Source organism: Desmodus rotundus, chromosome 1 (assembly GCF_022682495.2).
Source record: "Desmodus rotundus isolate HL8 chromosome 1, HLdesRot8A.1, whole genome shotgun sequence".
Lineage (NCBI taxonomy): Eukaryota > Metazoa > Chordata > Mammalia > Chiroptera > Phyllostomidae > Desmodus > Desmodus rotundus.
Genome location: NC_071387.1, coordinates 122,000,397 through 122,012,617, shown reverse-complemented (window position 1 = coordinate 122,012,617; position 12,221 = coordinate 122,000,397). Strand labels below are relative to the sequence as shown.

The following is a 12,221-nucleotide window of genomic DNA, read 5'->3' as shown; positions in this document are numbered from 1 at the left end:
AACTAGCCCCATCTTATATACTATACAGGAAATAACATGAAGTCTGATGTGCTGGCTATACTTCCTCTAACATGAGCGAAGATAAACACAAGGCTATTGGAGTTTTAACGTTCTTCTACACACTGGTTTAAAACATCTCCTGTATCATCCACCACATTTTTGAAACTCTGGTCTAGCTGGTCATACACCTTTCAACCTGAATATGCACCATTGCTTTGAATTCATTGACCTTCCCTCAGAGTCCTCTTAACCCACTTTTCTTGCTCTATCAAGGTGACCATTTTCCCAATCACATAAGCTCCAAACTTGGGCTTCGAAGGTACCCCTTCCCACCCCGCCACCCCCACCCCTATTCATTCTTTTGCCTCCCATTCTCCCAGACATTCTTTTCATCCTCCTCCATGGCGATACATCACCTCCCAGGATTTCTCTGGTTTCCTTCCCCGGGATCAGCATGTTGCTTTGAGGCCCATCTTTCTGAACCAGCTTCATCACGCCTGGCTCCCTATTGCCCTCTGTATTATTTAAACACACATCGTGCCCCCAAACTCCATCTTCTGCCATCCTACAGACAATCACACTGTGACTCTGGGACTTTCCCTCCCCCTGCTCATCCAAATCTTCTACCTGTCCTTATAGGCTCACTTTCCAGGAAGCTTTCTCAGATGTGTCCAGCCCTCTCCCTCTCTTACTCCAGGAGCACTGCCTAGTGTCAGCTCAGGTACTTTACCTCCCTGGGTAGATTATAGGTGCTTGCAGGCAGGTTTTAGTTTGAATATTCCTTCTGCATCTGGGCCTTGCCAAGCACACATCAGATGCTCCATAAACACTTATTGAGTCACTGTGTGGTTGTGATCCTGAACACTTACCTCCAACTCCACCTGTCCCTGTTACTTGCCACAGCCACTCAACCCTCCCTGCACACCCTTCAACGCCCACAAACTAAGGGCCAGAGGGAAAAGGAAGCAAATGTAAGAAAGGCAGAGCACACTGAAATTTAAGAAGCCAGTTCTAGGATCATTAGTCTTTTAATATATTATTCTGAAAGAAAGGAATTAAAAAAAATTCCTGACATCTCTTCTGATTTTTTAAAATTTAAATAAATACCCTGCCCTCCACCCACCCGCTAAAATTTCCCTCCTTCCCCTTCATCCCACCCATCGTCCCTGCTGCCAGATCCTCACTCCAGAGCTAAATAAGATGCGGGTTTCACAGCAGGCCGCGCTCACTCCCAGACCCTGACTTGTAATACTGTGAACGAATCTGCTGCCCTCCAGACCAGCCCCTTGCTTTGGGGCAGGCATGGATGGTGGGGCCTTTAGGCATTGGGGAGAGTGCAAATGTGGTTCCCGTAATTGCTAACTTCTCCCCACCCCCTGCTCAGGAGTAGGTCGGAGGGCCCAGAATTGCCCGCTGAACTAAAATAAATAACAAAATAAATACGCCCTCCCCAATACCCGACTCTATAAGAGCTCCTTCATCTCTCACTCTCTAGTCCCTCTCCTTCAATTGACTGTCCCCCATCCCTCCTCCCCCATGCTGACCTCTGGCTTGGCCTTTGCCCTCTCAGGAGGAGGGGAGCAGCAAGGGCCTTACTCCCAACCTCAAGCAAACCCTCTGTCTCCCCCCAATTTCTGGGGATGCTGCTGGCGTCCCAAGCCCGATGGGCCTGACAAACTCCCCATCTTCGATGGAGGGCAGGGGTTCTCCCCGGCTCTCTCTCACCTGGTTCTTCAAGTGTCCCTCTTTCAAGGCAAGTCTCTCAGAGACCCCGCCCCGCTCCCGGGTCCCAGGGCCCTGGCCTCCCGCCTTCCTCATATGGCAGTGTCCCAGAGGACGGTGTGCTGCCTGCGGCAGGGCGGAGTGCCGGACTTGCGGGGCTCCGGCCCCCGCCTCCAGCTGGGGAGGATAGGCATGCTCTCCTGCTTGCAGAGGCCCCGGTCAGGGCGGTGGCGCGCCTTGATCTCCTTGCACACGCAGCGCTTGCGCTCGATCACTTCCAGCAGCTTGCCGTCACGCTCTCTCTCTCGGGCCGGCTGGGGCTGCAGGGGCAGCGGCAGCGGCAGTGCAGGGTGGGTCTGTGCCCCTTCCTCCCACCGACGCCCAGACGGGGGAGAAAGGAAGAAGGAGGGTCAAGGACCTCGGAGCGACTGGGCTCTGTCCCCACTGCGGAGACCAGTGCCTTCTCCCAGAAACAAGTCCTCTCCTGACCCTGTCCTCTCCCCCCTGAGCAGATGGGAACAGAAATCCAGCCCTTGCACCCTTTGCCCAGCTGTGCACCATGGTGCCAGGCTGGGCCTGTTTCACCCTGAGGAAGGGGCACTTTTTAAAAACTGTCTTCCTAGTAGGATGCATTTTTCCAGGGGCCCCCCTAGAGGGGACGCCTTTTTCTACATGCACAAAGGTGCACTGCTCACCAGTGGTGGCCCTGCCTGGCTTGCCCATCATAAGCAACCCTGGTTTCCAGGATCCTTTCCTGGAAAGGGATCCTCAGGGGAATCCCCCTGACTCCCCGCCCCACCTCTACGGGGACCCCATTAGTCTGTGCCAGGCCCCAGCCTGACCTCATGCCTTTTCTCCCACGTTCAGGTCTCTATCTGCTCCTGCACAATTAGAACCCAACCTCGTCCTCCTCCTCACCTGGCTCGGGACATCCCGGGGCTGGCTGCAGGGCCGGGGAGTGTGGAGCACGGCCTGCCGGACTCCGGAGGTGGAGGCGGAGCGCCCCAGGCGGTAGCCTCCTGTGAAGTCTGAGGAGAAAGAAGTGAGGGAAGGGGACTTGAGGCCTACCCACTCCCCTAAGGCCAGCCCCTTCCAGGCTGCCCCCTGCCTCACAGAGGAGGAAAGGGGATGGAGATATATGAGGATGTTGCCCCAGGACATGGGCCCTGAGAAATTCCCCCCACCCACAGCATCTGTGTACAGGTGTGTGTGTGGGGGGCGTGTGTCACCTCCATTTCGGTGGCAGGCCGGAAAGGTCTGGCAGGGTGTGGGCAGCGCCGTGCGGCTCCCTCCTCGGTCCCCTCCATGGTGGGTCCTGGTCAGCAGGCCCTCTGCCCCCTGGCTCCTCACTGGGATCCCTGACACCATAGGACCCCTGTCCTCGCGCTCCACCTTGGCTGGGCCCTCGGCACTGCCGTTCCAGGACCTGGCATTGTCTTCATTCTCTGCTGGGATGACAAGGAGAGCTCAGTGCCTGTATGTGGGAGGGGTCCTGCTATTCTCCTAGCTCAACACACCAAAGCATGGGTGGGCCAGAAGTAACTGCCCCTTTGCAGGTCATAGCTGGGAAGGGAGGGTCCCTACTTCACACCCCCCCTTCACTTCACACACAGGAGGGAGGGACCCTAGTACTGCTACCTTCCATTGCATTCATTGGTACCATTCCTGGGCTGAGATCATAGATATTTACTCCTTCCAAACCCTTTTCCCTGGCAGAGGGGTCTCTCCTGTCCCAGCTTTAGCTTCCAAGCCCCTTCAGTCCCAGACAGACTACAATGACCACCCTTGGAAGCAGACCAGGGGCCCTATCTCCAGGAGAAGAATCCCAAATCCTGAGCCAGGAAGTGTGTGTGTGTGTGTGTCTGTGTGTATGGGGGACTGTTGGGGGGAAGGGTTGACTATGAACTAAGCTCATCTCTGAGTAGGCCTGGCAGAGCATTGCGTTTCCAGGCAACAGTAGGGGCCTCCCTCTCCTCTCCCTCCTGTCTGGATGAGTTGCCATGGTAACAGCTGGGAGGCAGCTGTGTTTAGCTGCTACAGTGTGCACACTCACTCACACCCCTGCAGCCCAGCAAAGGGAGGGGCAGAGAGTAGAGCAGGACGGGGCAGAAGGAGGCTGCTCTGGGAGCCAGATTCTACCTGCTCAGCCCAGATCTTCCTGCCCCTTCAGCACACACATGGGGACCCCATCCCTTCGGTGCCCTGCATACCCTCATCCCTGTGGTCTCCCAGAACTCTTTCAAGTTCAGGACAATGGGCCATGGCTTCCAAATAGCTCCTTCAAGGCCTCCCCTAAATCACCATGGATATCCCCACCCCTCCCCATCTTCCCCTCACTCACTGTCCAGCTCTTTTGCCTTCCTTCCTCCATATAGGACCTTGCGCTGCAGAGCCCAGCCTGCCCCAAATGTTGCGGCGCCCATCTCCTCTTCTTCCTCTTCTGGTGTCCCTGCACTGGCGATGACGTGGGCACAGGAGATACTGGCAAAGGCACCCCCATCAGTCCCTTGCTCCTGCAGTTGGATCTTGACCATGGGGGATGGGGCCCCCATTCCACAGCCCTTATTCAGCACCCCCCCAGCCTTGAGGCTTTCATAGGCAGGGGGTCTCTTAAGCCCAGCTGCTGAGGCTGGGTAGGTCCAGAGGGGAGTCAGGGGGCCTGCAGTTGGGTCTGGAAGGCTGTGTGGGGAGGCCAGGCAGCCTCGGTGGTGGAGAACCCCAGCTGCCGCACTCATGGCTCCGCTGTGGGGGCTGGATTTCCCAGGTATGGGGGTCCTCGAGCTGGTGCACAGCATCCCGTGGAGGACTGAGATCTCCTTCTCTGTCTTTGGCTCCCCAGCACCCAAGGGAGGCCCAGCTGGCAGGACGGAGTGGGTGGTCACCTTGACTGCTGAGTACACCATGGTGTAAGACACGGCCTTGTCCTTGTGGGAGCCGGGGAGCAAGGTGGCCGGGGCAGGAGGGGCTGCCAGCGCCCCTGCCGCCTTGGGGCAGATCATGCTGTGGGAGTTGGGGAGCTCCCGCTCCCCCCGGGGCTGGCCAGAGCCCTGGGGTGGCAGCGGTGTCGAGTGGCTCCGGGCCCGGCCCGAGGGTCCCAGCAGCAGCAAGTTGGCAGCAGGAGGCGGAGGCGGTAGGGGAGGCGTCTCCCGCTCTCGGGCAGGCACTTGGGGAGCTAGGGTGGAGCCAGCTGGCTCCTTGGAGTGGCAGAGGACTGGTAGCCTTGAGACCCCATCGCCAGGGGTTCGGGAAGCAGACTTGGGTTGAGGGAAGGCCAGGAGTGGAGGACGATGCTGGAGGAGGTTAGGGAAGGGTGGGGGGATTTCACAAGGTGTGGTCTTGGTGGGTGTCCCATCCCTCCGACTTGGGAGGGCTGAGGCTGGACGGTGGTGAATGTGGGGCTGGAGGGCATGAGGCTGGTGTGGCGAGGAGGTGGCAGTCAGTGGAGGGGCCCCGTTGGCCCGGCCTTCCCCTGCCTCTTCGAGCAGCGGATACTTCATCTCCTCATATATGGCCTCACTCTCTTCTGAGTCTGAGTCAGCGCCAGCTGGAGGGGTCAGGCCCCCACCCCCAAGAGGGGGGCCAGTCAGGCCCCCACCACTTCTCCCCCCTCCCCTGAAGACATCTCCCACCATCTCAATGTACACTGGCTCTTCTTCTTGGGAACCCACCTCAGGGTCCCCAGCAATGCTGGACCCTCTATTGAGGCGCTGAAGGGGCAGGTTGCCCCCTCGAGGAGAGGGGGCTGGGGGACAGGACTCATCAAAGGAGACAGAGAGCTGAGTGTTGGGGCTTCTCCTGGGCTTCTGTGGAGGAACCTTCCGGCTAGACTCTTGGCTCTCTGGGGCTGGCTTTTGTGAGCCTGGGAAGAATGGGAAAGAGAAAAATAAACTGGGCTCTTGGTTGGGGAATGGAATGGGGAGACCTTTTCTGACCTCTTGACCCATCTGCAAGGACATATCTGCCTCTTCATTTTGCGCACATCCCTTAACTTATAGCTCCAGTAGATTCCTATCTTCTCCTGTTAGCCGTCAGTCCTTCTAATGAACTCCTCAGAATCTGCAGCTCTCACCCTAAATTCTCTCCCACCCTCATATTCCTCCAAGATTGGACTTTTCAGGAAGCTTTCCCTGTCCTTGAATAATTCATCTCAAGCCTTTCCAAAAAGGAACCTCCCCCATCCCCTCTGAGAATGAAATCTTCCACTTTCTTGGTTCTTCCCTGAATGAAGCCTCCCAGCAGTCTTCCCCTGGCCTGGAATGGATCCTTCCGGCTCCTGGCTCCCAGCTCCCCCTGGAGAGGGGTAGGGGTATCTCACCTGCCTTCTTGCTAGGGGGTGTCTCTGCGCTGGACCCTGCCATGCTGAGCTTGGTGCTGGGGTGTCTCCGGGGCTTGGCCGGGGGTCTTCGTGTGCTGCTATCCTCGGTGAGACCCCCGCCACCTCCCCCAGGCCCACCCCCCACACTGTCCATGCTGCCCACGGAGTGGCAGGAGAGAGAGCGAGGGGCCATTGCACTGCGGCAGGGATGGGGAGTGTGCTCCTGGGAGGCTGGCATTGTCATGAAGCCCATCCTGAGGGAGCGGCGCAGAGAGGCGATGTCCCGAACTCGAACCCCAGGCCCTGGGCCAGCCCCAGGCCCTACTGGGGCCGCAGACGCCACCTCCTTACTGGAGCTGGGGAGAGAAGGCCATGATGGAACAGAGGTTGGGCTTCAGGCCCCTTCTCCACCTCAAGCGGAGTTTGCAACCCCATGGCCTCCCAGGGAGGAAGAAGGGACTGGGGTGGGGATGGGGGGATGCCTGAAGGTCTACAGTATTAAAGTAGAAGCTTCAGGCAGAATCCCAAGGCCTTAAAAATGGGATGAGAAAAGGGGTGAGTATGTGTGCAGGAGAGCATCTACAGCTGGCTGATCCCAGCCTGGGCATATCTAGTACACAGCACACGTGTGATTAGCTTCATAGACAGGCCGAGAGACACAAACTAAGGCAGCACAGCCCTGTCTGGCTCACACACATGCCACCTCAGCTCCACTCTTTTTCACTCATGCTGGCCCACGCCTGGCCTCTGGCCTCCCCCGTGTCCAGCCTCGGCGGCCTATGCTCCACACCACACCACGCCTCCTATCCCAGACTTGGGGCTGTACTGGCACATCACCAGAGCATCCTTCTCAGGCTGATCCTTCTTTCTCTCTCTCTCTTGCTGTCTCCCCTCAGTGCTGTCGTGTCTGTTAACCTCCCAGACCAATTCCTTTTCACTGTCCCTGAGCTTCTGGGTGAGTGAAGGGTGGGGGCGGCTGGCAGGGAAGAGGGGAGAACTGTGGGGTGGGCTTTCATTAAGGCCCTGTCTACTAACCCTTTATTAGGGACAGATCACTGCAGTGATAGCTCTGATTAATCTAATTAACAACACGAATTAAACTCTCCAGTTGTGAGGAGAGAGAAGGGAGCAGAGAGATTGCTCTGACTCAGCCTCCAAGAGGCTGTGCAGTCAATGGGAGTGAAGAAGAGAATGGAGCAAGATGGGAGAGGCCAGGCCCCAGGTCCCTGGGAGGGCAAAGAGAGAGGGCAAGCCCTGGTTCTTCCGCAGGACCCAGCCTACACGTCCCTCACCACACACACACAACCCTATCACTTGGCCACTCACCTCCCCCAGCAGACGCTGAGAGGGGACCAAATGGATCTTTTCTGGTGCCCCTCAAATGACCTGCCCCTGGACTGTGAGGGCAGAAGGGTCTGCCCCTTCCAAGGTCAGATGACAGGGGAGCCAAGATCCAGCCCCAAATTGACAGAGAGGAGAAAACCACAGGCCAGAGGTGAGTTAGGAAGAAGTGACTTGGGCCTCTGGGGACGAGGAAGAACCAACAGGGTGCTCCTAAGCTGGAAGCCCTCCATAAGGGCAGGACAGAAGCTGGAGCCAGACACAGGGTGGGAACAGGGTGTGTGCCATTCCAGCAATTCTGTATAGACTCTGAGATCAGACTGATGACCAGGCTGCTGGACTCAGGAAGGGCCAAAGGGATGTGGCCCAGCCAGGGAGAGGCAGAGGTAGGCAGGTGAGGGGCATTCCGGGGAGCAGCCTTACCTCCTCTTGGCCTCCTCCTCCTTGTGCTGCCTCCACTCCAGCTTGGTTTTTCGGTAGAGGAGGTTCATGTCGTGAGACAGAAGGTGGGGGCTGAGGGGCCCTGCTCAGCACCACCAGGCCCGGGGGGCGGCCCTCCCTGGGTCCCGGATCCACTTGGTGGGGGGATGGGAAGGAAAAAAAAAAGATGTGGGGTGGGTGGGGGGGGCAGGAACAAGAGAGGGGTGGGGAAGAGGAACAGAGACATGACTTGAGTCTTCACAGGGAGAAAACAGATGGAGGCACAAAAAATCAAACACAGCCTCTAAAGGACCCACAGACAGACACGGATGGACATTTGTACACAGAGTCACACAGTCTGACAATACACACTCTGGAGAGATAAGATCGACAGAGACTGCCATCCTGTAAATGCATCCTGATCCACCACACAGGCCCAACAAACACACCTTCAGACACACACACCACCGGGCCATAGACCCGTGCCTACAAACAGAGGACCAGACACATAGATCATCATAGGTAAACACAACCTAGGAACAGGCAGACAGACACACACAGACATAAACACTCGACACACCCACGGCACACACAGACCGCCAGACAGACATACACAAATAGGTTGCACGGAACTGGACAAGGAGTTATGCCCAGGCCTACTTGCGTACATTGCACCCTACTGGGGAAGGGGGACAGTCAGACTCCTAACCCCATCTTGGGCCCTGAGGCTGGGGGATCGTGAGGGCAGGGCTGGGATGCTGGAAAAAGGGTGGGGGCACTCTGAGTTGGGAATCTACAATACCACCATCCAAATATCTCCATCCCCTGCTGCCCCAGGACCCTTCCAGTTCTTCGCCTGGGCCCGGGCCTCGGTCCACCCCTCATCCTGCGTCCTGGCTCCTCAGCGATGCTCTCCGATTCCCTCATTGATGGCCCAAATCATCATCTTCCTTCTCCAGGATCTGGGAAGCTCCTGGCTACCCTCTTCCAGTCCCCGCCCCTTAATCCCACCCCAGTGTCTCCAGTCTGGCCCCGTAGCTACCTTCTGAGCTGCGGCCTCCATACCTGCCAGGTTTCCCTTCCCCCAAACACACTCTCCTGCGCCTCAGCCTCACCTCTCATCCCAGGCGCCCCTCCTCACTGTCGTCCTCTCTCTGCTCTGTCGGTTCCAAACCTGGCCGGCTTCATCCCTCTCTCCATCCAAGCGCCCCAGGTTCCCGGCCACCCCTCCCCTTCCCCTTGTCCTGCTGTCCAGGGTTTCTCCGTCTCTCCCCGCCAATCCTCCCTGCCCCTGATCGCCCCCATCCCATCGCCCCGCACCAAGCCTCCCCAATTTCTACATCACCGTACCTGGCCTGCCGGGCGCCGGCCCCCCCATGCCGGGCTCCGCCCGGAGCAGGAGGAGGGAGGAGGAAAGACAGAGACCGAGGGGAGCGGAGCTGGGTCCTGCCGCAGAGACAGCCCCGCCTCCGGGTCCGCCCCCAGACCCGCCCCCGGCCCCAAACCCACCCTTCCACACCCTCCAAGGACCAGGCGCGGGCTGCGCCGCGCCGCCTGGCTGGGTTGGGAAGAACGGGGGCCGCGGAGTCCGCGGGGCGACTCGGAGAAAGGTCGTAGGGCGCCGGGGACCATGCGCCAGCCAGCCCCCGGTTTGGGGCGTCCGCTCCTCGCCGCCTCTCTCCCGGTGTCCGGTGCCCGGTGCTCGGCTGGGCCGTGCTCAATTCGGTGTCCAAGGCCCCCGCAGAGTGAAGCGGGGCGCAGCGCACAGCGGTGCCCCCCAGCGGTAGCCCGGGGCTTGCACCCGCGCTCGCCTCTTGTTCGCCTGGCCCTGCTCGGCTGCTCACCCAGCGTCGGGCCGGGGCCAGTCTGCGGCTGCGGGTCCCGAGTGCAGTGAGGCGGCGAGACCGGCAGGGGGGCACCTCTTTCTGAGCCGAGGGGCTCTGAGTCGGGAGCCGCACCATCCTGATCTTTGCCCAGCAGGGGGCGTACGCCCTTGGCCGCACTCCATCTTCCCGCTGCCCCCCAGGTTCCGGGAAAGCACCGCGCTGGCTCGCTCGGTGCGGTTCGTCTATCCCTCCAGCCTCTCGGGCGCCTGGGCTTTGTGTCACCTTCTGGGCTCAAAGTCTTCCGCCTATCCACCCCGGCGGCAGAAGTCATCCCCCTCGTAACCTTTGACTCCGCGGGCGGAGCCCGCTAGGACCTGGGCGCTCTGGATAGGTCACTGACTACAGCCACCTTGGCCAGGGCCCCGACTCGGTCTTTTTTCATCAGCTCTATGAAAAATTCCTTCCTTAATTCCCTTTGGCGCAGGTTAGCTGCAAGAAAACCTCGGTTCTACCCCTAACTGGCTGAAAAATGAACCCCCAAAAGGTATCCACGCCCTAATCCCTGGAACCTGTTAATGTTACTTTATATGGCCGTCTTTGCGATGTGCTGCGTGGCTTTGGGCAAATGGCGCAACCTCTCTGAGAGATGCTTCATCTCATACCTATCTCAATAATGTTGGGAGCAGTAAAGTAATGAATACAAATGTAAAGGGCCCCATACATTAAAGGGCTATTATAAATGCCCCCAGGAGAGGTAATACATTAAAACACAACAGTATTTTCACTTTTACACCTTAGTGTGAATGGATTTTTATTTGATTGATTCAACAAACATTTCCACAGAGGCCAATAACGTCCTAGGGACTGTAAACTTGGAGGAGTCCAAGATGATGCTGAGGCTCTGAGACAGAGGGAAGGGGAGGGTCTTAAAGAGGGGGTTTGAATACTCTGTAACTAGTCAGAGCTGAAGGAAAAAGGACCTGGGGGTGAGGCAGCAGGAATGTTTTGTGAATATTGCCAGAGGGAGAGAGTAGGGGTGTGCACGGGGAGGCTGCCTCCTGGACCTCAAGATTTGGGAGGCCCCAGGACCTGGCTGTAGCAGCCATTGTTACCATGAAGGGAGACAGGCAGGAGTGCAAATGCATTTTAACAAAGAGATAAATGATAAGTATATAAACATGGGAGCAAGGGGCTTTGCATCACTTCATTTTTGCCTGATCCTAAAGGTTGCTTAAAAATTCATGAACTAAAGCTAAGGAAGGAGAGATGTCAGCTTTGGGCTAGTCTCATTGCCACCATACTAGGTCTGAGGCATTGGGCAAATAACCGTATGGCCCTGAGTCTGTTTCCTTAGCAGAAACACTGAAGTTCAAAATCCACTAACTCTGCCCAGGGCTGTTTGAGAATCTACCAGATACTTATGTGAAGTGAACAAATATAAGGAATTTTTAATATACTTGAGAATAGTCCTGTTTGATCAAAATTAATCAAAATTAATTAGAATTCAGCCCTGGTTGATGTGGCTCAGTGGATTGAATGTTGGCCTGTGAACCAAAGGGTCGCCAGTTTGATTCCCAGTCAGGGTACATGCCTGGGCTGCGGCCCAGTGGGGGCGTGCGAAAAGCAACCACATATTGATGTTTCTCTCCCTTCCTTTCTCTCTCCCTTCCCCTCTCTAAAAATAAGTAAATAAAATCTTTTTTTTTTAAAGAATTCATTTCTTTCTGAATGTAAGAGTGAAAGCAGAGGTGGCTTTTACTAAAATAATTCCTCTCAGCATGTTAGCTGGGGTATCAAAAAAAGAGACAATGGCAGTTGGAAGTTTATTCTTTCACACCAAGCACGTAGTTGGCCCTTCATGAGTATGTGTGGGTTCTCTATAGTGAGCAAGAAATGGGAGGGAAACGTGGGACAGATGAGAGGTGGGAGAGGTGCTCTTGCTTGGGGCCAGCAGTTCATCCTCAGGTGCGTCTGTGTGGGTGATTGTGTGTATAAGTATGACGTCGTTTCTCTACATGGGGGCCAGCCAGACAAGGACATACCTGAGTGTGTGGATGTCTCTGCTCCAGACCACTGATGACCTTTCTGAACCTCCTCAATCTCCATTTCCACATCTAAGAAGGGGAATAATGTGATGCCTGGGATGCAATTAAAATAACCCAGCACAGTGCAACAGGGGGTAATAGATGAAACAAGATAGGCTGTGAGTTGGTTATTGTTGAAATTGCATGATGGGTACCTGAGAGTCCATTTTATGGGCATTTTTGAAAATTCTCATAATAATCCACTTTTTAAAATCGGGACAGGGGACAATACCTTCCTCATACAGTGACTGTGGAAACCAGTGAAGATATGACAATAACAGCTCTAACAGCTCCATAACATTTACTGAGTGTTTTGGGGCTGGCAGGTACCAGGAGGTCTCCTGGTCAGTTCCTTCCCACTCTTCTGCGTGTCTGCAGGCCAATGGCAGCCAGCAAGTGCCCACAAGTAAGGGAATCCCGGGCCGCTCTGCAGGCTCCTCCCCTTTCCCTCCGCCCTCCACAGCCCCTCCCTCCGAGGAAGAGCTGGGCTGGGGCCCAGCAGGTGTGGGGTTA

The 12,221-nt window shown here is 56.6% G+C and overlaps 1 protein-coding gene across 4 annotated transcripts; it reads right to left on the bottom strand.

The window, feature by feature from the left end:
- Positions 1–998: 998 nt before the first annotated feature.
- Positions 999–9,906, bottom strand: NYAP1 (neuronal tyrosine phosphorylated phosphoinositide-3-kinase adaptor 1). Of its 4 annotated transcripts, none has more exons than XM_053930746.2 (7): positions 9,308–9,906; positions 7,802–7,953; positions 6,038–6,393; positions 4,064–5,581; positions 2,952–3,170; positions 2,641–2,750; positions 999–2,078 (listed from the first exon to the last, which is right to left on the bottom strand). In XM_053930746.2, exons 2-7 carry the CDS (start codon positions 7,867–7,869, stop codon positions 1,815–1,817), a joined length of 2,535 nt encoding a protein of 844 aa, XP_053786721.1. In that variant the 5' UTR covers positions 7,870–7,953; positions 9,308–9,906; the 3' UTR covers positions 999–1,814. The 4 variants fall into 4 exon arrangements, with proteins under 4 accessions (XP_053786721.1, XP_024427389.2, XP_024427390.2 ...); XM_024571621.4 differs by lacking the exon at positions 9,308–9,906 and adding an exon at positions 9,149–9,281; XM_024571622.4 differs by lacking the exon at positions 9,308–9,906 and adding an exon at positions 8,914–9,138.
- Positions 9,907–12,221: the final 2,315 nt, after the last annotated feature.

Bases quoted from the DNA above. Each gene is read 5' to 3' on its own strand.
- NYAP1 (XM_053930746.2), bottom strand. From the start codon at position 7,869: ATGAACCTCCTCTACCGAAAAACCAAGCTGGAGTGGAGGCAGCACAAG. The intron at 3,171-4,063 runs GTGAGTGAGGGG...TTGTCATCCCAG, and splicing joins GAAGGCAAAAGAGCTGGACA to CAGAGAATGAAGACAATGCC. The intron at 2,751-2,951 runs GTGACACACGCC...CTTTCTCCTCAG, and splicing joins GGCCTGCCACCGAAATGGAG to ACTTCACAGGAGGCTACCGC.